This window comes from Pan troglodytes, chromosome 9, assembly GCF_028858775.2.
Source record: "Pan troglodytes isolate AG18354 chromosome 9, NHGRI_mPanTro3-v2.0_pri, whole genome shotgun sequence".
Classification (NCBI taxonomy): Eukaryota; Metazoa; Chordata; class Mammalia; order Primates; family Hominidae; genus Pan; species Pan troglodytes.
Genome location: NC_072407.2, coordinates 115216403 through 115243193, shown reverse-complemented (window position 1 = coordinate 115243193; position 26791 = coordinate 115216403). Strand labels below are relative to the sequence as shown.

Below are 26791 nucleotides of genomic sequence, written 5' to 3'. Positions count from 1 at the left end.
TCAATGGCACTAATTATATCTTCCGAGGTTTATGTGTAAATATGATTTTGTGAAACTAATCATATCTCTAAAGAGGAAAAATAAACTCCTGCAAAGCTGCTCTATGTGCTTGAGAGGACAGCAGCTGGGACAACTGCTCTGTGCTCATCAGACCCAGCTGGAGGGCGGCACTGGCACTGCGCACATCCAGGGGAGGGCCAGGCAGGGAAAAGGCTTCTGAACTGTGGCATAAACAAGTAGGGCAGCGGCCTCCCCTTTCATTTGAATATAAAATTCAAAGTCTTTCTCCCGGCCTAAAAGGCCCACCATCTGCTGCAGACTCTGCCCACTCCTCTGTTGGGCCTCATGGCGTGAACCGGCAGCCTCCCTTCTGCCTGCTGAACACATCCAGCTCAACCCGCTTTAGGGCCTTGATGATTCTGTGCCTGGAACACTCCCTCCAGGGTGGCTCTCTGTTGTCCTGCAGGCCTCAGTCCCAGTGTCACCTTCTCAGAGAAGCCTTATCTGATCTCTTATCTAGTGTGGCACCTCCAGCCAATACCTACCATGCTGCTGGCCTGTTTTATTCTCTTCTTACTACTATCTGCCACTTTCTGTTCATTTACATGCTTATGATCTAGCCATCCCCCCTAGGACATCCCAGCAGGTACCCTGCCTGTCTCTCTTGTATCTCCCCAGCATCTAGGACAATCCTGATTCACAGAAAATGTTCAAAGAATACTTGTTGCACAAATGGATGAGTGTTTACTCTGGAGACGAGAATACTATTTCCAAATATTTAAAGGTGTTATAACCAGAAGGAAGAAGTAGTCTTACTGTATATGGCACCAATGTGTGGAAATTATGGTGGTGGCAGATTTTAGCTCCATCTGAGAAAGGACTAATAAACAGGGCGAATCCAACATAGTGTGGGCTGCTCTGAGAGGTGAGTTCCTTGATGCTGAAGGCACTCGAGCAGAGGCCAGAAGACCCCTTGGCAGGGACGCTGTAAGGCTGTGGATGAGGCTCCCACACTGGGCAGGAGCATGGGTGGAGAGTGTCTCTTCAACCACAAGAGCCTGTCATTCCAAGTCATACATTCTACACTGCCTGGCACACGGTACAGGTTCCCTAATGCCAGTCTCCAGAGTGTGGACTGAGAAAGACTTTTTCCTGGAAGACCAAAATGCTCGGTAGGTCCCATATTTAATCATTGATCCTTGTGATTTTATTTTTGCATGACAAATACTTTTAAACTCAATATATCTCCACCTGTAGCAAATTCCTAGGGTGTTTGTTAAAAATTCAGAATCTGGGGCTCCCCACTTCTATGGGATCTGAATCACTGGGTATGCGGCTCAGGAAACAGGAGTTGAACAAGCAGCCCAGGTGATTCTTATGAGGACCACGCTCCTAGGTCTTCCCTCCCCTGCATCACAAAGAGGAACACGTGATCCCATGATTTGCCACCCCAGGGTGCACTGTGCTGTCTCACCCAGTGACCCTGAAAACAAACTTGACCTAAGGTATTGAGTGGATCAAGAGAAAACAAAAGAGTATGCCCCAAAGGAAAAGCGACCACACTGTATGCCAACACTGAGTCTAAACTCCTCAAGCAGGTGAGATGCTCTTTAAGCTAGGAAGAGAATGTTTGTGGCTTTTACAAAAAAGAGGCTGTGAAGAAGGGACAGGCTGTGAAATGGGCAGCAGGGTATTGAAGGCGAAAGCCAACACCCATTCCCTCTCAGTGGCTATCACAGAATTGTTTAGTCCAAGATAACTAGAAGAACAAAGGCCATCTCCTGCCTCTTGTGTAATATTTCATAAAAGGAAAAATATAAGCCTCCAGGGGTCTGTCTTTGCTATGGTCTTCCCTCAGCCCTCCCTTGACTAACTCAAGGGAGTTAGTGCACCTTGGATGCAAAGAAGGCTTCTGGGGAAGAGTTTCCCCATAACCTCGAGGTCAGAGCTGCCCAGGACAGGGAGATTATGAAGGTGGAGCTGTCCATCTTCTGTGATTCCTGGCTTGGGAGAGGTTGGCACTAAAGAGGGAACTGGCTTGCTCCAAGAATGAGACCCACAGATGCCTATTTTTGTATGCCTTAATATAGGAACATGGGTCTCACATTTTACAAATATCCAGATGGGCCTGAGTCCTTGTGCCATGAGACCCTGGTGCAGCAGAAATGCCCCTTTCACCCCCAAGACTCCCAGAAGATGGTCAGACTCTTGGAACTGTTGAGCTGGGATTCTGGTTCACTCATAAGCCCTTTACATGTCTGCTTGCTCCTTCGAATCAGCTAAACAGATGGCTGGTCTCAGGGGCTTGCAGGATGCGTCTGAGTTAAGTGTGATTATGAATAGAATACAGTTTGCAAAGAGAATCTTCTCTCAGATTCCCTCTCCACAAGCTCACTCTGTGCAGCCTCTGTTAGGGATAGTATAAAGGCTGCTGTGTCATCAGGTGACCTTGCCACAGAGTTGTGCATCTGTTGGTTCAGAGTGTGGCCCCATCCCCATAGTGACCACCTCCCCAGTTCTGCAAAGGCATTTTCCCCTCCCACTGCCTGCTGGGGACTCCAAGGCAGCAATGCCTCTTAACAGCTCTTAGGATGCCTGGGAAAAAGAGATTGCTCCCCGTTAGGAAGAAAAAGTATTCCATTCACCAGGCTACTATTTCTCTAGTTAATAGTCTATCCAGGTACATGTGAGGTGGAGGGAAAGGGTCTTTGCTGCTTTGTCAGACACAACTATTGAATAAAATCAAGCCACGCTGGTGAGTTCACATGAACTGTTATTTCCTTTAATAATGCAAAGGTGTAAACTTCATAAAGGCCTCACTGATTATCTACACAACAATGTTAGCATTCTTATTAGTAGAAAAACATGATCCAAACCTGCTGTATAAATAGTCCAAAAATGAGCAAAGGGGCCCCATGGTGTGTGGAGCATGGGCAGCACAACTACAGGGCAAGGGGGAGTGGGGTGTGGCTGAGCAAGGTGGGGTGCACTCACTCCTGCAGGGTCTCTGAGGGCTGCTGTCTCCAGGACTCCTGGCGGGGCTGGGGCTGCAGCCGTCACCAGGAACTCAGTGTCCGCGGGGAGTGGGTATGCGCTAGTGCTACCTCCTGAGGAACGCACTGTTACAAACCGTGGGTTGGTCTAAATGGGACCCTTGAGGACCCTGACATTGTTTCAGCTGGGGCCTGCCTGACCCTGGGATGTGTTGAGATGACAGGGCCACGTCAGTCCTCTCCACACTTAGGACGAGATCTCCAAAGGGTCCCTTCAGAAAGATGGACACTGCCCCTCTCCTGTGGGTGGTCCTGGGATCAGGGGGAGGCAGACTCCCAAGCTGGGCCCTCCTAGGGTGAAGCCATGTGACTTCTGCCCAAGGTGATCCTAAGAGCCAGTAGCTCTCCCACACTGACTTGTGATCCTTATGCTCTGCCCTGTGCCCAAAAACCATGCCTGCCTCCACTGCCCTGGTGTGAAGCGCCATCTGGGACTCTAGCGGGGAGAGTTTTGTGGCTGGGGTGAGAGGCACTACCCTGCCTGAGCTACTGCGCAGCATGGAGCCTCTGATGTCTGCACGTGAGCCTCTAAACTGAGCGCTGGGGATTAATGGCGAGCGCCAACATAGGTGGCTTTGCCCCTCAGACCACAGCATGGGATCATTTGGAATCCCAAAGGGAAAGGCTAGTCTTTGAACATTAAAAAATAATAACAACAGAAAAAAATACATAAAGAAACCAAAAAGAACAAAAATCAAGCTTCCATGGAGATGCTCAGAGATGAGATATGTAGAATGATATGTGACCACAATGGGGGGAGGGAGGGAGTTTTTATTCAGTAGAAGGTCCATCCCCAAGCGCACACACTGATATTACCAAGCAGGATTCAGCCCTGAGTCTCCACGAGGGACCTTAAGAAAACACACCCATTTCCTCTCCTGGATGAACTCCCAAGCAGCAGGGAGGAGCAGCTGGATTTTCAGGAGAGTTTAGAAAATGTCACTGAACCAACGCACCAATACAGAGGATAGGGCATTCAGGAAGCACTGACAGGTTGACTCGGCCCCAATTTATTAACCCTCCTGAGCTGGGCAGTCTGGGAGTGGCCTGTCCCTCTCCTTCTTCTCTACTGAGCACACACAGGCCAGGTAGGGGACTAATGCCTGGTTCACAGTGGATGCTTCCAACCTGTCCTGTAGACTGATACTCAAAGCCATTCTGTGGGTCACTGCTGAACCACGGCCCCACTCTGTGCTGATCTGCGACATGCTGCCAGGCAGCAGGGGAGTCACCCCGATTGGGAGACAAACACCTTTCAAAGCTGACACTTGTTGGTATATCATGGCTTGGCCCCGTTCACAGAGACAGTGTAAGGTGCTGGCCGTAATACGAGGACTGAAAGCACATCCCAGAACGTTCATCAGCCCCAGAAAATATCAAACAAATTCAAGTTTTTTTCCAGTGCATGGGCAACAGGGGTGACTTCAGTTGCTCATCATGTCAGCAAAACGCTCATGTGAATCAGTGCAGTCTGGCTCTTTTAACATGGGCACTTAAATGCTTAATTGCAAGCAAAGCCAATTATTATTGAAGGGAGGACAAGGAGCACAGAGTTAGAATGAGGGGAATGCGTGGTGATTTTAACAATCTGACACAAGCTTTAGAAGGTACTTAGAATTCTTCCTCTGCTACATCATATTTAGGTTTGAACCCAAAATGCAACAAGTAGCAGATATGCAGAAACTTCTCTGTAAATCTAGCATGATGGTTTTTAAAAATAGCATTTAAAGAAAGAGCTCTCAAATTCTTTTTACTGCCATTAAAAAGGGGGCAAACTCCTTATGAAGTGGCACAAAAGTATCTGTGGGTGGTGACATGTCTGGAGGTAAAGCTTTTTCCAATCGCAAAACCTTCTCTTCCACACAGAATGGTTGCTCAGCAGCTGTGGCCATGGTGGTCCTGCCAGGTTCTTCCAAAGGGGGCACTGATCTTTTTCATAGGAACTGGGCTTTTAAGCAAATTTAATTTTTGTGTTCAAGTTCCTAACAGAGCAAAAGAAGAGTCACTGCAGAGAAAAGCAATGAGACAAAGGTGTAGGATGCAGAATTGCCTCCCAAGGTTGCTGCAGGTGTCAAGCAATGGGTCCCCAGAGATAATGTGGTTGTTTAAAAACAAATGTGGCAGTGGGGATGTCCCAGTGACGTCCAAGGTGACAAGTGTGACGACAGACACAGGAAGGGGAGGGGGACAGAAGGAAAGGGAAGGTAGAGACAGAAACAGAGAAAAAAATAGATAAAAAGAAAAAAAATTAGGTCAACTATAGAAAACACAGAATCAAAGGTTAATTCAACTTAGTAAATTAAATTGACAAAGGTTAGAGAGGGTTCAGTGCAGTATCAATACCATAAGGCCAGTTCAGAAGCTCAGCAATGCCAGAAGCAGCACAGCAGGGTTAATTTGGGGGCTAGGGATCAGCGAGCAAATGAAATTAAAGTGAGAGAACAGAAGCCTCCACGCTAAAATACAAGAGTTTGATTAGGAGAGTGTTACCTTTCACTAAGGTGAAGCCTCTTAGATACAGCCAGCAAGTGTATCGTCTTCTAGTGTCTAGCGTGTTTTACCCGTAGTGGTGGAGATGCATTGGATCGCTGCACTATGAGTCAGCACACTGTGCATAGGGATTGGGGATGGCCTTGTCAGAGATGAAGCAGGCTTTTCTTCCTATGGCACAAGTCCCACACCACAGTGCTGTTAAAGGAAGTCTCATTCTGTACCCCTCTTCACCTTCTACCCTGCTTGCTGACCACAGAATTCAACCACAAATGTCCAACTTGTAATTCAGAGAGGTTTTATTCTCGGATCCCAATTCAATGGCCAGGAAAGTCTAACCAAGAACACAGCCACCACCTTCTCAGACCTGTGCAGGAGAGCCACAGAGCCATCACCGGTGAGGTGAGCAATCCCCCAGCCCTCTCTGGCTTAAGTGGGCACCTGGGCGATTCACAAGAAGGACTCTGACGTCTCCAGCAGGCACAACTCTGGAGGACAAGGTCTACCCAGAATTTCGGTCTCTGACACAAAAACCACAGAAGCCAGTGCTGCTAGGAGTACCCAGCATGTGAACACAGCAGGTCCAAAGAGCCTACCCAGTGAGTCTCACCCCAGGGAGCAATTGCCATAAGGAATCTGTCTTGCTGCAAAGGGCTTACTCAAGCCTCACCTGATCTCACCTCCTAAGTGTCCCATGAAGGCCGGACAGATCTGGACATTCACTCCAAGCTGTCGATTGTAAAGGAATGGACCAAAGAATGGAGAGAAAGAAGGGGCAGAGGAAAAGCAAGGAGAACCTCCATTTGAACATCCTGTTAAGGTATAATGAGGACATTTCCTGCAGCCTTGCCCACGTGCCTTGCCTTCTGCACCGACCATCTGACCAGCGACTGTGGAGAAACACCCACCCCAGCAAGCACTGGGGAGCCTTCCTGTCAATGCAGGGGGGACCAATTGATGCTTCTGATCTACAGTGTAAAACTCACCTGCCAACTCACTGGAGGTCCAGCACACGTCTCCCAGACACACACATCCATGTACAAACAACCACTGGGAACCACACACTGATCCCGTTTTGTTGCTGCTCTCCTAGCCCATTTTTGCACATACATCCCTGCATCATAGGCAGCCCACAGCCCTCTGGCCTGTCTCCTCCTGGGAGGAGGAATCATGACCACCGAGCCAAGAGCCGGGCAAGCACTGAAGACAGGGCAGGCATGAGGGGGGCCGCCCAAGGCCGTCTTCCCACCACACTTGAACATGGCAGAGTCTATGGGGCCCCCCAACAGGCTGCAGCTGTATGTTCTATGCCCACCTCTCCTGCCTGGGGTTGGCATTTGGCTGGTCTGGAAAAGCAGAGTGATCAGTTGAAGAGCTCCTTCTTCTCTGAGGGATTTGGCCAAAGAGGAGACCAGCCATCAGTGGCAAGGTTAGGTCTTGGATCCCTGGAGACAGATCTGCATCTCCTAGGAAAACTGCTGCCATCACAGTCTCTAGCAGACCGGATTGCTTTCATTGATGGTGCTTTCCAGCATCTATTTTCTCCACTTGTTCTATTACAAGTGGTTCGATTTAATCTGTTTCCATTGAGAGGCCTTTGGTAGATAGGGTTTGTAAGTAAATGGGCATCATCTCTTCCTTCTCTTAGGGTCACCACAGAGAAGAGATTTGGACCATGGCTGTGCTCATAAAGCAAGCATCAGATAGAAAGTGCTTAGGAACAGTTATGTGGTACAAGTATGATGTGGCAGATGGCAGATAAGGTCTCAAAAAAGGATCCTTACTCAACCAACTTCCAAGGCTAGGCTGGAGCTGGGGCATTTCCCATCTGAGGGGTCCAATGGACTGATTGGCATCAGTCCTTCAAGGCCAAATGGGACAGGACCTTTTCTCCAGGATGCTTGGCCAAGCCTTCCTGGGGGTCCAGTACATCTCACCCCACTGCACAGATAGGTACAAGGCAAAACTAAGCTTTGCATGGGCAACCAATCATGAGGATGGCTGTAAGCAAGCAAGTTGTCAGGGTTGTTCAGGCGCATTAGGAGGTGCAGCACTTGTGCATTAATTCAAAGCAGAAACAAACAGAAAGCAGAGGCAGCCATACCTGGGATGGCTGTGGGCTGGGCCAAGGTCCTGAACACAAAATGAGCCGCCTTGGATTTTCCTTGCTGGTTCTCAGCCACCACGTAGACCTCATACTCAGCATTCCAGTCCAGGGACTTCAGCATGACGTGGTCACTGCCAGACGGGAGCCTGATCTCTGGTTTCCACTCGGAGGAGAGCTTCTGGGCGAAACCGGCAAGAAGGATACAAGAGACCAAAAAAGCTTTAGATAAAAGTACTGGTAAGAACAGACAACAGGCAAAACTTACGGGACTCAATAACTTTTGGCATGAAATCATGAAAATAAGAAGCAATGATGGGGGTGGGCGCGGTGGCTCATGCCTATAATCCTAGCCACCTTGGGAGGCCGAGGCGGGTGGATCACTTGAGGTCAGGAGTTCAAGACCAGCCTGGCCACCATAGTGAAAACCCATCTGTACTAAAAATACAAAAATTAGCTGGGCGTGGTGCCACACACCTGTAGTCTCAGCTACTCTGGAGGCTGAGGCAAGAGAATGGCTTGAACCCAGGAGGTGGAGGTTGCAGTGAGCCGAGATAATGCCACTGCACTCCAGCCTGGGTGACAGAGCAAGATTCTGTCTCCAAAAAAAAAAAAAAAAAAAGAGCAATGATGGGACATGGTCTTTATTCTTTACCAGCCTGAAAAATTGCACAGGTCAGGAGGTCAACTTTGCATGCTGGCAAACACAAGCAACAGCAGATGCCAGTGTGGCATTGGGCCAACCCCGTCAAGGTCCCATCACCTTCAGGGCATGCAGAGACTCAAGCACCACTCCTGTCTCCCAGGCTACACTCTGGTGCTGGGGACATATGCATAAGGATGTCCTAGAAGAGTAATAAAACAAGTACATTTCTTGTCATATTTCAGGATACTGCTTAAGTTAAAGTGGGTGACTCACCTTCCTGATGTGTGAATACTGTGTAGATTCCAGTTTCGTTAAAAATGAAAACTATTTTTGTTGAGCCCTTACTAAGAGCTAGGCACTACAAAAGCTTTACACACATTTTCTTGTTGTATTCCTACAACATGCCTGTGGGGTTTTGTCAGGCTCTTACTAAACCCAGTGATGGGGAAGTGAGAGAGAAGTAAGGTGACTAACGTAAAATCACACCTGCAGTCAAGGCTGGAGCTAAGTTCATTTGGGCCCAAAACTATGATCTTTCCTTTTTTTTTTTCTTAATTGTGTTCTTGAAAATAACAGTTTTAATTGATACAAAATAGCTATACATATTTTCAGGGTACATGCGATAATTTAATACATTCACTTAATTTGTAAAGATCAAGTCAGTGTAATTGAAATATCCATCACCTTAAAAATTTGTCTTTCTTTAGGCTAGAAACATTTGAGTTATTTTCTTCTAGCTAGTTTGAAATATACAATAGGTAATTGGGAACTACAGTCACCCTACTGATCTATCAAACACTTGGCCATATTTCTTCTATCAAACTGTATTTGTTCCCATCAATCAATCTCTCTTTGTCTTCTCCTCCTCTCATGATCTTTCCCTTCTATAGTAGGGAGCTCAACAAACATCTGTTGGACTGAACAAGGTTTTTCTATTCCATGCAGTGTGGCCTGGTCTCTACAACTGCAGCAAATAGATGGAGGTACCTCGGGACTAAGTTCTGCTGTCAAGTCCAACAGTGGGCTGCTCAAAGGGCCCACAAAGAACGATAATTAGGTAACCACCTCCCTCACCAAACAGTTGTGGAAGAAGACGTGGAAGGCCTGAGAAGTCTTCAGATGGTTTCACCATTGCACAGCCCATCTCTTTGCAATCTTTGGCCTTTTCACAAGGCAGATGCCCTGGGATATCTGCTGGGCACACAAGAAGTCTTGATAGATGTTTATTGCATGACAGGCTGCTCCTTGGAAGGGCAGAACACAATAGCACTGTCACCTGGACAGTGGTCTAGTAACTGTTGTAGGCCCATGGCTAAGGCTGGATGAGGAGTTATCTTACAGCAAAGCAGTCCTCCCAGGCAAAAGAGTTTGCACTAGCCAAAGAGATGCCTTTAGGAATGTGACAGTGCTCGTGCTGTATGGGCAAATGCCAGTAGTGCTGGAAGGGGAATTCTAGTTTCATTAGAGTCTAACCAGTCTGGCTATGCTGTAAGCTAGGATGTGTATATATCACTATGTGGCCCCACTTTCATTTAAAACAAAGCAATTCCGGTATCTTTCCTCTTCATTTCTCTGTCTTCCTTGGCAAACATCATTATACAAGAGACAACCAGAATCTAGAGAAAATGTTATATTATACTTATCTATAATATAAAATTATAATATTTAGCAAACATGAATGAGGTTTTGAAGTGAGAGAGGGTGGTTACGGTTGTTGAAATCTAACATATTTCAGTGTTGTGCCCAGCTGTGTCTTTCTAATGCAGAGCTGCCTGCTGCAGCCACAGTGGCTCCTCAGACGAACTGACATCCGACATGGTTGGAGATGTCATACGGGAGATGGTTCCAGCCTGAGCCTGCCTCTTACCAGTAACCATAGTGACCACTTATAAAGGTTTCCAAGTGTCAGGTGCATTTCAGATTCTTTGCATATATTATAATGCATCTTTATAACAACTCAATAAGCTATTTTATCCCCATTTTACAGACGGAGAAATTGAAGTTCTGAAAGATTAGGTGACCTATTCTTCCAGAATAAGTAGTAAAGCTAGAATTGGATGCCATGTCTGTCTGGCTCTAAAACCTATGTTCTGTCCACGGGGCCACATCAGCATAACCATTGGAAAGGCATCCCAGCCTACCACATCTCTGCTTCCAGGGGTATATTGGGGGCCACCTGCCTAATCCTTGCACCCTACTTGGCAGTGAGGAAGCCATGGGGACCTCTCATTCACTGGGATCTCTGGACTGTGCCTCAGGGCAGTGACAGGCCTTTCCTACTATTTCAGCTCACATCTGCTTACAAATTAAGTGGGAACAAGGCCTCTGCAGCTGAGAAGTATGCCTGCGGGGCTTTGTGCTGAACCGACTTGCCAGAAGGCTAGCTAGTTAAAGACCTATCACTTCCACAGGAGCTGATCACAAGGCAGAGAGGAAGTAACTCAGCTTCCCAGAAAAAGTTTTCCTTGGGGCTATGTGAAGAAAGGAAACTGCTCCCTGGTTCATTCTTTTCTCTACTACGAAACCCCAGCAAGAGGTTATTCTCAGTGCTCAGATGTGGCCTCTAAATCTCTCAGCCATTGGTTATAGTTGAAGATGACCAAGTGTCATTCTAAAACCAAAATGGAAAGGGTGATTTTCAGCGTGGGGGTTGTGATAAAAGGTGGAATGAGGGGAATCTTAAGTGGGTGGTGAGCAAACCAGGAGAAGATGGCTTAGAGCCAACTTGCTGTTAGCAGGATTAGGACAGCTCAGGTGGCCAGGTGAAGGGCTGGTGAGGGAACTGGCATTGTTTGAGGACCTTAGGCAGCCTCGGGCAGTGGGGAGAGCCTAACCTCTCAGTCAGGCTTGGATTCAAACTGCCTCACCCAGCTGCGTGAGATCCAGCAGTTATTGACTGCTGTACACCCACTTACTTCATCTGTAAAGAGGGGATAATGGTAAGACCTACTGTACAGGGTTCTTGTGCAGAGAAAATGCATGTGATCACAGTGAGGTGCAGGTGCCTGGCCTACAATACACATGTTATCCAAGGTAGTGATTCTTATATATTAGTATGGCATTTACAAGAAGTACTAGATAATGGCAAAATAACTTTGTAGAAAAGTTCAAGACATAGAAAAATCAACCATGGTATGGGTTTGTCACCACCACAGTCATCTATGAGGTTTCCAAATGGACCCAGTGTGAACATGACCTAATAGCTGTAGGGCTGTCTTGGGATTTTAAGCCATGGCCAGGGCCCATGGGCCACCTGCCAGACACAGAATAAGACCCCATCCCACCCCTGCCCCGTGGGCTGCCCCTGTTGTTTCCCTAGCAAGCTGGGTGTCAGGGTTGCAGGGTTCTGGTGAAGTCTGAGAAGGAGGCCACTCACCGCTCGGTACCTGACCAGATAGTGTCTGATGGGGGAGCCGCCGTCATCCTGCTTGATCAGGTTCACTTTAATAGAGTTTCCATCCTCTCCCATCTGCCCTTCGAGCTTAGGTGCACTGGGTTCCCCTGAAACAGCCAGTTAATTCACATGAAATTCTCATCCACAGAATGAAAATCCAACCCACCGAATGGGATGGAGTGACAGGGTGGGGCTGGACACTTTTCTTGCTTTCTCAGAAATTCAAATGGTTAAAAAGCAATAAATATAAAACTGAATTCCAGGTAGATGCCTCAGACTGAGCCCAAACTGAGAGTGCCTCTTGGGAATGTTCTGGTAAATAGCCTTCCTGTGAGCAGGGTCCTTTCACCATTTTAGGAATAGGCTTTTTTTTTTTCCCCCCTGTCTCACTGGTACTTATGTTTCCTTTTAGCTGGTCTTACAACTGAAGATTTAATTTTTATAAGCCTGACACATCTTGAGGAACAGCCTGAAATAGGAGAAAATAGAAGTGTTTGAGTAGGAAACTCCCACCTATAAAATTATTTTGTAAAACAGCCCAGTTTCTTGCCGGGACACATCACTCACCCCTGGGACTAGGAGGCCTGATCTCTAGTGGGAGTAAATAATGCTGCATTCTTGGGACTGGCTTTTCATGAACGACATTTTATTACTTAGATTCGTTTAAAAAACAAGAAGTTTCCGGTTGTGATTAAATAAATCACAACTTGCCCCAGGCCAAGTTTTTTGTAAGTATCCTTACGGCTCTTATGCAAGTTTCCTGTAAGTATCCACTAATGGTTCAAATGAGTGAGTGCTAATTCTCAAGACTTTAATGTGTTAAAGTAACAATGAGTGCAGTCTTTTTCTTTGTGAGAGGAGAGAGAGAAAAATGTCTTTAGCATTTCTCAACAGAAAAACAGTTGTTTCTTGATTTGCAGTATACACTCAGCTTGTAGCACTGTGAATCCAAGGTCGAGAAGGAAGATGAACTTGCATGTGACAAACTGCTAGGGCTAGGATGGTTCTCCAGTGAGTAAGGCACTCATTTACTTTAAAAGAAACAATTGCATTAATATATGCTGAAAGTAATAAGGTGAGAGGACATCTCATACAAAGTTAAAAGATTTAACACACTGGGGAATCCTGCACTTCTGTGAGGAGCTATCTCTGCATCTATTTCATAACCTCAGGGAGAAAACTTGGAGAGGCTACAAAACAGTTACCTTCTGGGTGGGTCACTCTGGCTTGCTCTCTGGAAAACAGAATCACAGACGTGTGACAGAAGAGCCACAAAACGGCTTGTCACCAGGGATTGGATCTAACCACCTAAAACTACACCACTGGCCATTTATGAGACGGCTACAGGCACAGCGAGAGTCACGCCTCACTTCTCATTCAGCTACTCTGGGAACCACCTTCCTTTGATACGAGGAGGAACCAGAGAGAAGGCTAAGGAAGAGCCCACTACTTATCATCGCAGGGCCAGCAGCATGCTGATCACCTGGGCGCTTTTTAGACCTGTAACAAGATCCTTCCAGTGATCTGTGTGCACATTTTGGTTTGAGAAGTAGCAGTAACAGGCATAGATTAAAAGCTACAACAAGAAGGATGCACAATGTCTGGAGGATATTTAGGAAAAGTTGTGCTTATTATTTGTTTCCTTAGATCAATAATTAAGGACAAATAAAAACAGGAATAAAAAGATGAGTGGACTTCAGGCAAAGACCTGTCCTGTTTTAAAGCCACTATCTAGCCCTGGGCCACAACTATTCAGTGGAAAATAGGTAGAAATTTGGTTTAGACATGTCAAGGTATTTAGGCTTTCCAAATTCCTTTGGACTGTCCCAAGTCCTAGATAATACATCAGTTATGTCTACATCATTATAGATATCTAGCACTAAAAAGCGACTCAAAGTGGCATAGATTTTAGACCAGGGCAGGAGTTCTGTGTAGATTCAGAAATGCTGAACAAATAGAAGGAGACACAGGAGAACTTTACAAATTGTATTCTCTGATTAAATTGGGGTGACCAACTCATCCCGGTTAGCCTGGAACATTCCAGGTTTTAGCACTGCAAGTTCAACATCCTGGGAAACCCTTCAGTCCCAGGCAAACTGGAATGGTTGATGACCCTAGACCTACTGCAAATGAACAAATTATTTTAACATTGTTCACTTAGAATCATGACACTGACTCTGTGCTGAATGGTCTACCTGCCCTAGCCTGGAGGGGATTTTTATAGGCAGCATCAGTGGCCCTTCCAACACACCCACTAGTCAAGGACTGCGTCCTTCTCCCAAGGTCCTCTTTTAGGGATCAGTCCACTGGGGCTTCCCTGGCTGCACATTCCTAATTAGTTCCTCTTGAAATTGAGCAGTGTGAGTTTTCAAGGCTGAATCAATCCTGCAAAACACTGTCTCTGAACTCCGCACCATGGGGGGTCTGTTGCCTCGATCAAGTTTCATTCCACATTTACAAAATATGGGCCCTGAATTGGATGCTGTTTAGGGCTCCTTCCAGCTCTGCTGTCATGTGAAACAGTGACAGCCACTGCACTAGTACGGACTACCAACTACACCTGGGCTGTTTCTCATGACATTGTGGGAAACAGAACACAAAATACACGACTTTCAGCCAATTTTAGGGAGATGCACTCCAAGGTCAACAATTTCACATCTCTAAGGCAGAAAGTTGTCAACTTTTTGCTTTAGAATGTTGAAAAAGTTATCTCAAAAGTTTTATCTTTGAAAAGAGACCCCCAAGTCTCTTCAAAGACCTAAGAATAAAAATCTGTCTAGGGAATCCTGCGGAAACCAACTTCCCTGATGAAAGTACTCTCTTTTCTTTAGATTTGTTTCAGAAAAAATGTAATTTGAATCGGAGAAAAGCCATCAAAATCTATACCATAGTTAGAACACATTTGACATAGTTAGAACACTATAATTTGTATCATTTTATCTGAGTCTATCACAGTACTCTGATATGTGTGTATTATTTTCTCTTAGAATTTAGAGCATTTTATATTAAATAATAATATTGGCTGGGCACGGTGGCTCACGCCTGTAATCCTAGGACTTCGGGAGGCTGAGGTGGGTGGATCACTTGTGGTTAGGATTTTGTGACCAGCCTGGCCAACATAGTGAAACTCTGTCTCTACCAAAAAAAAAAAAGAAAAAAGCTGGGCGTGGTGGCATGTGCCTGTAATCCCAGCTACTCAAGAGGCTGAGGCACGAGAACCACTTGAACCCGGGAGGCAGAGGTTGCAGTGAGCCAAGATCATGCCACTGCACTCCAGCCTGGGTGACAGAGTGAGACCTTGTCTCAAAAATAAAATGAAATAATATTTAGGTTTATTATTTAGAGTGCTTTACCTATGATTTATTCAACAGATGTGTACTGAGTATCTACTAGGTCCCAGGTAGTCTATTAGGCACTGAAGTCTCAAAGGTAAATAAGACACCATTTTGTTTGCCAAATGAAAAAACTAAGTTATGATTAATTCTTTTAAAAGATGATGAGGCTCTTGGACGGATACATAATGCTTTCTACGACCTTTTTTTTTTTTTTTTGAGACAGGGTCTTGCTCTGTCACCCAAGCTGAAGTGCAGTGGCACAATCATAGCTCACTGCAGTCTTAATCTCCATGACTCAAGCGATTCGCTCACCACAGCCTCCGGAGTAGCTAGGACCACAGGCACATGCCACCACACTCGGCTAATTTTTTGTAGAGATGGGGTCTCACTATGTTACTGAGGCTGGTCTTGAACTTCTAGGCTCAAGCTATCCTCTCACCTTGGCCTCCCAAAGTACTGGGATTACAGGTGTGAGCCCCTGCACCGAGCCTATGACAGTATTTCTACAGGAAGAACGTATTCAACTAATATCACAGAGATTTTGACCGACTTGGTGGCTCTGTAACTTGCTGTGAGTACATGAAAATATGGAAAGAGCAATTGTTTCATCAAGTGTCTTATCTTCCAGTGTTCACTGTCAGCAAATTCTCTTAAAGATTAGAAATAGGGTTAGAGAAACTTCCTTAGGCTTTCTACACAAAGCCTGATGAGGGAGGGGCTGTGGTGGGAGAAAAGGGGCCTTGCCATTCAGGAGGCTGACTGCTTTATCGAGCACATTAGCAGAAGAAATGCCTGAGAGAGTCCTGATGTGCACTGTGTTCTGAGATGGCTGCCCTGATTGAAATCATTATGAGTAAGTTCAGTAAAACCAATATCGTAATTATTTGTAAATGTTGGTTTGTGATTCAGCAGCAATCGGCAGGTTGCTCCCAGAAGACCCCTGGGGTTAATTATACCCTTGGAGTTTCGCTTTAGCCATGAGTCAAATGTTCCCCCCAAAATGTATTATGTAAAGACTACACCAACGGAACATTAAAAAGAAACTTTGCCAATAACAAATATAAAGTATTGTGCAGTTCTGGTATTTTCTAGCAGGATGTGAATCATGAACCCAAGAAAGAAAGAACGTACCATAGAGGCCACATATAGTCAGATATATCATAGGCAGGTCCTATGAAATTCTCCCTTAGAAACCATAATTGAAATGTATATTTCTGGCCATGCCGATTGCAGGTTCTCTGTTTGTAATTACTCTGCTACTGTACCCTTAAATCTGAATCAGCTTCATGCCCTTCCTCTCATCAGCAGAAGCCCCAGGAGTTAGAAAACTCCACTGGATATCTGAATTCCACAACAAAAATTATAGCAAATCCAGGGTACTTGGACAGCATTGGTGAATTTTAGCAGGAAAACAATATTCTATTTCTCACTCAAAGGAGCCCAAGCACCAAGAGTTAGCTGTGTCTTCTGAATGAAAGGCTGGGGTGCCAAACAGCCATCCTCAAGAAAGCCTCTATCTGGGGCTGGGCACAATGGCTCATGCCTGTAATCCCAGCACTTTGGGAGGCTGAGGTGGGTGGATCACCTGAGGTCAGGAGTTCAAGACCAGCCTGGCCTACATGGTGAAACCCCATCTCTACTAAAAAAATAAAAAAATTAGCTGGGCATGGTGGCACGCGTCTGTAATCCCAGCTACGCAGGAGGCTGAGGCAGGCGAATTGCTTGAGCACGGGAGGTGGAGGTTGCAGTGAGCAGAGATCGCACCACTGCACTCCAGCCTGGGTGACAGCGAGACTCAGCCTCAAAAGAAACAAAACAAAACAAAACAAAACAAAAAGCCCTCCATCTGTGTTCTCTATTCATCTACTTTGTTTTCTCTCTCATAGAGATCTGCACAAAGTTTCAGGTGTCTGAGCGTAAACCTGTGATAAATGTGGGGCTTGCATTACAATCTTTTACTTTTCCTATCAAATAAGACTGTCTAGTTTTAAAAATACTGTTCATTTTGTTTATCATAACTCCTGTCTCCTTTGGTTGATTATTTCTTCCAAGCAATTTGAAACTTGTGCTATATATATACCTTTTTACACTTAGTTTTTGAAAAGTCCAAAATGTATGATTTAGCTATTCAAATATGAAGCCTATTTACTTTTTCCAAGTCAGAAACATTACAATTACAACCAGAGGTTAGAAATGTGGCTGATCCTTAGGGGATCAGCAAATTATCTGAGGGAATCAGGATTTAGCGTTATTAGACCACTGATTGTCTTTCCTGAAACAAAGCGCTTAGCCCTCGATGACAAACAAAAGAATCGGATGTGATCTATGTTGCATACATTCTTGGATCCTCATGTCTCTCCCTGGCGCCTCTTTTGGTAACCTACCTGGCTATTCTAGGGATGCCGAGTGGCTTTCGGACAGTCCCGAAGAACAGCCGGGCAGTGTAAGAGTGGGTATTAATTTGTCTTAGGCATTGTTCCTGCTGGATCAAGCTTTTGGGGTAAAGTTTTGTTTTGTTTTTCCCTGAACGCTTTTCTCTTCAGCTTTAAGGCTTTGCTTGTGCCTGAGTGACCAGAATCTTTGCCATCCTAGTTCCTAGCTCCAGGGAGCCTCGGGATACACAATGAGTGAGTGTGGGCACGGCCGGTTCCCAGCTTGCAGAGCAAGGATGCTGAGCTCCCCGCAGCCACACTCACTAAGGCATCTGGTCTGCAAATCCTTTCCAGCACCAGTTTCCTGAGGAATTATGAATGTGAGAGTATGTGTTGGGGTGCGGTGGCAAATGGCAGCACGAGGTACAAATTAAACAGCAACCAATGAGCTCTGACAGACTGAACCACAAAAATACCAGTTCCCTTCTCGCGGGTGTCATGAAAACACCAACAGATTAATTGATCAATTATCTTTGTTTCATCATCCTAAAAAGAAAATATGACCAGGAAGGTATGGCTTGTGGTTATGGGGCTGATCCAGGCTGAGGAAGTTATGACAGAAATAACTGCTATCATCAACAGTTAACTCGTCTCCTGCCTCCAAGGCCACAAGGGGGCTCGTGCCCATCTTCAACTCTATTTCATGGACATTAGATTGGTTATGAAGAATGTGGCTCCTGGGGAGTTTCAGCCCCCATACTGGTGACCCTAAGGGAACTGGCAGTTTCCAAGGCCAGCAGCAGCCCACAGTCCCTGCCCACAGGATTCGGGCTGACACACCTCACTGCCTTTTTCTTCAGCCCCTTCCCACTGACTCTCTACCCTAGGAACCTCCAGTGCAGGGAATCCTTAGAGATAAAGGCAATTAGAGCAGAAACCCTGGTGAAAAGTCTGTGTCGACCTGCCAGAGATCGTGGCAATCCAGACACACAGCTGTAAAAAAATAAAGGAGGGAGTGGAAGGGGTGGTTAGTGATGTTTTCAATCTAAGAAGGAAGAGTGGGTGTTAAAGAGCTTAGCTCATCAGAATCAGCGTTTCCTAGTACGAGTCAGTGTCAGTAGCTAAAGAAAAAAAATATCATTATGAATGGCTGGGGAGGGAGCCATGCTCAGACATGCAGCACATGGACAGAGGGGTGCAGGGGGCTTCTCATCTCACACATGCTGCTGGTGGGGAGTCCCATTTACACAGAGTCCTCAGTAGCTGGTGGACAAAGCCACGGCTCCGTGGAGTCATTGGAGGAAGCCCTGCAGTGACATGATGCCATGACCTTAGAAATCAAAGTTTGCATCCTCACTTCTTCTTTTCTGGGACAGGTGTCTAAGCTTATCTGTCACAATCCTCTACAGGCCAAGCCCTGTAGGCTCAGGAGCCAAGTAACCATAAAGGATAGGGCTCAATCCCTGTTATAACCTCCCTTCTCCTTCTGAGTCGCCACACTTCACGCAGTGCTGCTGGATTCTGTAAACGCTGTCCCACTGAACTCAGGGTAGATGGAGCATCCAGCTTAGGTTATGCATATCCCAGGCAGTTTTCTTTTTTTGAGGGGGTACAAGGTGGACAGGGAACATCAGATGTCACCAATTGTTGGGTGTACAACCCACTGACAGCAGAAAGCTCCCCCCTCACCCCCCAGCTTATTCTCACTTTTCTCATTGAGGCCCAATTCAGCTTAAATCTTTGCTATTACCCAGGGAGAGGAGGTGATAACTGTCCTTAACTAAGCTGTGTTGCTCTCCTCCATGGATTTTATTGGCCCTGACCTCTTCATTCTCTTAAATTTTATTGTTAAAGGACAATTCCTGCTGCGTGCGGGGCTCATCTGAATAAGTCTTCAGCTTGCCCCCTTGCAGATGGCAGGAGAGGGTCTGTCATGGATGAGGACATGGTTCCAGGAGGGGGTAATCATAGCTTTGGAATTCTCTAAGGCTGTCAGTGATTTTTTTTTTTTTTTTGGTACCGGCCACATTTTTTACCAACAGCCAAGATGACTGCTAAGGAGTGTTTCTACGGCAACTGCAGAAAACATCTTTAAACATTTCTTGCCCTGGCTTAAAATGTCTGGAAGAGATCTCTCTTTAGAGGAATGAATTAGTGTCTACCTTATTAACATTGTGCTTTGTTTCGTTCCGAATTATAGCATTGCACAGAAATGACCAAGCTTGTTTTAAAAAAAGAAATGAATAGGTTTCAAATTCAACATCCAGTAACTGCTCACATTTAAGATTTCATGGTGAAGGCCCAGATCTTTTTCCAGAACATCAGCTACTGAACAGTCATCTTAAGTCTGAAAAATGTCCAGTCTTGCTGATGGTCAACCTTTGGGAAATCATGAAAATACCATATTTTGGGTGGGACTTGTAGTTTAGAAAATCTTAAGCTGTCTATATTCTCTGCCCTAAGACCTGCATATTCAGATGATTTTTAAAGGTAAGCCCAATTTATTGGTGTGGACTGCATCAGATGTCCTTCTGCTTCTGGGACATTCCCACCTTATTTCATACAATGTACATACCCAATATCGCCTTTTTGGAAATGAGGATGGCTCATAGGCAAGTCCAGGAGTCTGGCTGTAAATGGGACTACATTGGGGCCAAGCTGACATCCCTATAAAGCTGAGGGGCTCAGAGATGGGAAATGTGGAGGGTGAACGAGAGGGAAGGTACACAGGGCTAACACACAGGAGGAGAACGAAACACAAGAGCAGACCAGGAACAAAGGACATGCGAGACCAGCTGTTGACGGTTTGTCTGTGTGGATGTCGCCCAATCAGTTCTCAGAGAAGTGAGGTCAAACAGGGACCCCTTGCATGCACGGGCACACCAGGGGGTTATTGGAGTTAGTTTTGCTTTCGTGATCCATGTAGCCAATGTCTCAGGGTGTGATTGGAAGCAAAACATTTCAGTTAGGAGAAAACTGAATGCATATGACTCAAAGGGCAGGTTCTGAATAGGTGTTTGATTTTAGTGAGGGAAGCTGTGAGCAGAGGCTTCCTTCTCTCCTTCTGGTAAGCGAGATTTGTTTTAACAAGGTTGTGACAGTCACAATATTAACTAATTATTTTGTCACCGCTATGCACTTAATTAGGCTATAATTTTATTTCCTTTGCTGCAAGGGTCAATCATGTGTTTCTTGATTACACGGAGATCTCCATTCATGGTAATTGCCAAGTGACTTTTGCTTTGATTTTCTCCCCCTCCCTGGGGGAGGGCCACTCTTAAAAAGTGACACCTCGGTAATCACAGCCAAACTGCTCTAATCCAAATTCTTAAATCTCTTATTTCAGAAAGTCCTCAATGTGCATGAATTTTATGAAGCACTCTCACTGGGTTTTGAACAAATACAACCTTTGCAATTGATATATTTCACTCTGTAGCATTTCAAGGTTGTAAACATTTTCACAGGAATGTGACTCATTTTAGAACAACTATGGTGTTTAGAACTACTGGATGAAGTTAAATAACAATGCTATCAAGCTAATTTGCCAAACACCTTTCTAGGAACTAATTTTTATGAACCATCTGGTAAAAATTCAAGTTTGCAAACTGTGCTGTGGCTAATGTGGGTTGACTGTAGAGAACAGTTTGTGTGACCAAATTTCTTGAAGCAAAATACCAAACCAAAGGTTGTCATGATACCAAATCGTCATGTCAAGTTTGCAAGGAATGATGAATTCTGGATGTGAATTGAGAACAAGAGGAAATCTCTCAAATGGCTTTGCTTAGGAAATCTGAGACAGGAAGAAATGAGTGTGCCCTATGTGCCAGGCTGTGGTCCCAGATTTATTTCACTAATCAGAACAAAGAGTTTTACCTTCTGTTCACCAGCGTGGACGACATCATCAGCACCATGCAAGCCACATGACAAAGTCACATGATACGCACGCACATGATATTGGTTGAAAGGAAAGTGGAGAAGGTCACATGGAAAATACAAAAAAATTAAAAACTGATGTAAACAATGGGCAGGGAGAAAAATCAACAACAAAATCACAGACTAAATAAAAGGAGAAATCAAATTAAATTAGCAGCATATATAGGAAACATTGGGAGGGCAGTGAAACTGCCCAGAAATAGAAGAATAATAAATCATAAAGAGCATTTGGTTAACAACACCAATAAGCATTAGCTACGGCTGCAACACTACATATTAATACCACATCAGGAGCATGTAAACTTGTTTTGAAATGGGGAGGTGTTGCTGTCAGGACCCAGATGTCAAAGTCAATCCAGGAGACTGTTAAAGGAAAAGAAAAAAGCAAGTTATTATCCACAGATTCCAGAAATGTCTCAGCATCCTTGGGAAACAAGGGCAATGAAACAGAATATGGGTCATCAAGGAAAAGTCCTGAGAGTCTTAAGCTGAAGACTGTGTGCCCTAGAAGAACAAAAGATTGTATTAAATTAAGAAGAGTCATTTCATGTTTCCTATGGCATAAGGAGGAGGGGAGCATGGGCTGAATGAGGCTGGGTGGATGCATGCCAGAGATGGTGGCTTTGAGGATCTTATCTCACTTCTTTCTCCACAAACCCATATTATTCCTGAGACCTCGGTGAGCCTCCCTAAAGTCAAGACCCATATAAAGGAAGAGGCCAGTGCAGACTAGGGAATGGGTTTCCTTCTGATGGTTGAGACAATGGCTGTGTTGACACTAAACAGCAGAAACTGTACCTTTGGCCCAACATGCTGAGAGTTTGACATTAAGCAAATGTTTGGGCCATTTGTGGTTAAAGTTTTTTGTTTTGAAATGGTCTCATTTCATCACCCAGGCTGCAGTGCAGTGGCATGAAGATAGCTCACTCCAGCCTTGACCTCCAGGGCTCAAGCAATCTTTCTGCCTCAGCCTCCTGAATGGCTGGGACTGCAGGCGTGTGCCACTATACCCAGCTAATTTTTCTATTTTTTGTAGAGATGGGGGTTTCGCCCTGTTGGCCCTGCTGGGCTCAAGTGATCCTTCCACCTCAGCCTCCCAAAGTGCTGGGATTATAGGCTTGAGCCACGGCACCCAACCTGTTGCGGTTAAAGTTATATCTTTCGAATTGTGGTTGCACTGATAAGACATAAATTTGAGATTTACAATGGAAAAAAAAAAACACTTTTCTTAAGCATTCCTTTTGGTCCTATGTTGTGACTGAGTGATCTCGACTTGTTAAAAGGCATTTTGGGTTTCTGACCTTAAATTTAAGAGGCCAGGGAAAGTTTTGGCCATTGCCAATTGAGGCTGAGGGAGAAGGGCAAAGAAGGGAGATGAAGACACCTTTCTGTGTAAAGAACACCGCTGGTTAAAAATAACCTGAGAGAAATGCTTTAACCAGGCTACCTCTTCGCTTGCCACCGTGAGCTGACAGAATGTGTGCTTCTTTCTTATTGTCTGGCATTACACAGATTCAGGCACCTTCCTACCAAAGGGGCCTTGCAGGGATTATATACAACTAAGCAATTGCTCCTTTGGTTTTATTTAGAATACCTTTATTCCCTCATAATTATAAATGGGTCCACACACACACACACACACACACACACACACACACAGAAGCAAAACTGGGAGATATGTATTTTCAACCCCACTGATGGATTGATGATCGATGGATATTCACATGCTGATAGCTACTCTGCTATTAGTTCCACTGCAATTCACATTGTGCCACATTTCATCTTACTAGTGAGAAATATGTTCATGCTAAACTCAGGCTGCTGCCCAATTGTGAGCATCTTTCCTTTATCTCAGTATCCACTGGGACCTACAATTTGGGTCAGTAGTCAAGTGGTTCAAAATAAAATGACTCAAACTTTCTTCCCTTTGGATGTCATAACTAAGCATTTTGTCTGTGGGCAGAAATGTCTGATGTTTAAAAATTAAAGACATGTCAGGGGAGAGACACCTAATTCCTTCTTCAGGCAAAATCTGGAACCAAGATTGTGTTTCACTAACAGAGAGCACCAACCTACAGTGAGCCACCTGAAATATGACACAGTTGTACAAATACATTATATAGCTTTCTCCTACTGTGCCTGGACACACATTGCACCAGGCTGAAAAAGGACAGAAGTGACACTGTAGAATAAGAAAAGGGGCTGTTAGCTGCATTCCTTTTCCAAATGTAAAAAAAACCCCTCATAATCTGAATTAAACCCATGCGAGCACAGCCTGTTGTCACCGGCTCTGCTCTGCTGACAAAATGAAACCTCAAAAGCATCAGGAATTAAAATTCATCGCAGCACACACACGGAGGGAACACCAAGAAAGCAGACCCTTAGCTGTGTTCTGCAGTAGAAAAAAAAAGAACCATTTCATGCAACACACAGAACCAGGAAACTCTTTCCTTCTCTGTTCAATTATGTATTGGAAAGCTTGGCCCGGGGAGCTGGAATTATACTTTGCATACCTGCTTTCTGCCTTCTTGTTCTGCTTGATGGGATGTATGCCATTTTTTTCTGTGCAACCAGAAATATTATAAAATCTAAAACTCCCACACAGCTTTGATGCTTGAACACTATGAACATGCATGCATACTCATATGGATTCTTCAGGGGATTCAGGTCCTCCACACACATCTTACTTCATTAGAGCATTATAAAGACCAGCTTGGAACATGTTACAGCAGTGATTCTGTGCAATGTTTTCTACGGTGAAAAAAGAGGATACAGTCTGGCTCTTGACTCTATTGTCAAGAGATAAATTCCAGCACTTTCATCTGGACTCTCAACCCAGGGGGAGCCTGGATTAGGCTTTTTCTGCCCATCATTTTTCTAGCACTGAGGCGGGAGCCTGAAAGGAGACAGCAGGAAGGAGCTCTCTCCTTCCCCTGTGCTCTGCGTACGGGGAGACAAAGCCGGACATGCTGTCAGGAAGCAGCGGCTCCTTCCTTCTCGGCATCACCCTCTCCCTTTCCTCAAGCAGCCATTTTCTCCTATTCCTTCCCTCGCTCTCAGTCTTTTTGCTACTGCTAAATTAACACGCGCATGAGCGTGTGTATTTCAGAAGGAGGGACAGCAAAGCGAAAGCCGGGAAGGAGATGCTGTTCTTTTGTGTCCTTAGCGTTTGCCTAATCCTTGGCTATTTTTAACTAGAGAGTCGATTTGGAAAGGCCTCCTCATGCACGGAGTATTCTTCCAATAATCAACCCCGTTCTTTTGCTGATGCTTGGTTTGCTCTCTTGGCCAAGCAGACGGCATGCTTAGGAAACCACACCAGGCTAGGAGCCTTCATGCATTCACAACTGTTGCTTTTAATAAAAGGGAAAACAACAGGCAGCGCTGTAATCTAGAAGTCGGCTCTACAACAAGCGATCAGAGGTCTGGCCGAGAGCAACTCAGCCCTGTACTCACTAGCTGGTTCTGTGGTTGCAAGGGCAGGAAGAGGCCAAGTTGCTATGGAAACATGACAGACAGAAAAGGCACAGAAAGGTGAAGGAGAGAATGGAGATAAATTAAACTCATAGCTATATATGTATATATACATGGGTGAGTATATATTATACATATGTAGGCATCATTATAAAGATGGTGAAGGAGGTATTCTCTCTCTTTTCTACCAATATTAATATATATATTATTTATTATTTTGAGATGGAGTCTTGCTCTGTCACCAGGCTGAAGTGCAATGGTGCGATCTTGTCTCATTACAACCTCCATCTCCTGGGTTCAAACAATTCTCCTGCCTCAGCCTCCCAAGTAACTGGGATTACAGGCACATGCCACCACGCCTGGCTAATTTTTGTATTTTTAGTAGAGACAAGGTTGCCCAGACTGGTCTTGAACTCCTGGCCTCAAGCAATCCACCAGCCTGGCCCTCGCAAAGTGCTGGGATTACAGGCCTGAGCCACCATGCTGGGCCTTAATATACATATTTAAAAGACTCTTAATATACATATTTAAAAGAGATGATCAGAGATTTTGCTGACAAATGACTTTCATGCAGCAAGAGATAACATAACTCTCATTTATTCTTACTATTAATTCCAGCTGCTAAATTCTGAGCAGTATGTTTTGTGTTCTTCACATTTAATCTTTAATTTTCACAAACACTGAAAAGGTAAGTGGAATCCATCCTTCACCTTAGAGGTAAGAAATCTGAGATTTGGGGAGGCTTAGCGACTTATCCTAGGTTATGGAGCTTCAGGTGGAAGAAGTGGAGCTGTGATTTGAACCCAGGTCTGTCTACTTCCAAAGCCTGAACTCCGTCTGCTACAGGACGGTGCCTGGAAAAGCACTGCATGGGATGGTGGGCATGCTTCTGAGTCAACAGATGGTGACAGAGGGCTTCTGAGCTTGAGGCTTGAGTCACCTCCTGAGTCTGAGTCCAAACCACAGGGGCTTCTGATATATCAAGGAGAATAAAGCCAGCCAGGCAGCACCACCCTGCCTGCCCATTTGCTGCTGTCTGCCACTCTGGGCAGATGCTGGCATTACATCCTGTGTCTTACTGAGCTGTGGTCTTACTTTGCTATTCCTCCCTGGAAAGCTAGGTTCAAAACTCCAAACAGGGGCAGGCCTGGAGCCCCTTCTACTCCTGCACATTCAGGCACACAGAAGGACAGGATAGCAACATTAATTAGATCAGAAATGAGCAAGGCTTAGCCAGGATGATGAAATCTGAGAGCGACCAGCTGACATTACTGCTGGCTTGGTGGTAATGATCCCATGTGGGTAAAGCAGAGCATGATAAACATGAAAATGTTTGTGATTTTCTTTAGGGTGGCGGGACATGGGTGACTACTCATCCTATTTTACAGAGGAGATAAACAAGGCTCACTTGTGAAGGGTTAAATGATTTGCCTAAGCGCCTACTGCCAGGCACATCTGCCAGACACTGCCAGACACTGTTTATTTTCCCACAAATATTTACAAGAAAAGTATGCATTTATGGATAAAGCGAAAGCTACAGGCCTCCCTATCTAATTTCAATGTCTGTATCCAACTGTGCCAATTAAAATGAAGGGTAAAAACAAAACATTCCAACACATTTTCTATGACCCTGCAGAGGAGACATTTTTCTTGGTCAATTCCTTTGGCTTCTCCAAATACGAGCTTTGATCCAGCCCACTCAGAATCCTGAGGACAGGGCTGGCCCCAGGGCGGCCGCCTTGGGGATCCTGCCTGCAGGGTTTTCTATCCAGAGCAATGCTTTTCCCTCGCCTCTCCTTCAGGGAAGGCTGCCCCTCATGGATCTGAGAAGCCCTATGCCTGTTTCTCTTCTCAACTGCTCCTCTAAAACCCGACGCTGCTTTCCGCCAACTGAGTTGAATTATCACCTGGTGAAGGAGATAACATTAGGCAAAACAAACTGTGGCTGCTGGAAAGTGACCTGCAGAGAGATGGATGAAGAAAATGATAC

The 26791-nt window shown here is 45.2% G+C and overlaps 1 protein-coding gene across 19 annotated transcripts in view; it reads right to left on the bottom strand.

The window, feature by feature from the left end:
• The window catches only part of NCAM1 (neural cell adhesion molecule 1), a 315535-nt gene that overhangs the window by 10484 nt on the left and 278260 nt on the right, over window positions 1–26791 (bottom strand). For 8 of the 19 annotated variants that reach the window (XM_009424193.5, XM_009424180.5, XM_054662692.2 and 5 more), the window contains 2 exons: window positions 11670–11794; window positions 7648–7825 (listed from right to left, as the gene is read on the bottom strand). In XM_009424193.5, coding sequence (XP_009422468.3) covers window positions 7648–7825; window positions 11670–11794 — 303 coding nt within the window. Of the gene's footprint in view, window positions 1–2760; window positions 5116–7647; window positions 7829–11669; window positions 11795–26791 lie in introns of those variants that run through there. The other 11 variants (XM_009424192.5, XM_054662690.2, XM_054662691.2 and 8 more) reach the window with 3 other exon arrangements.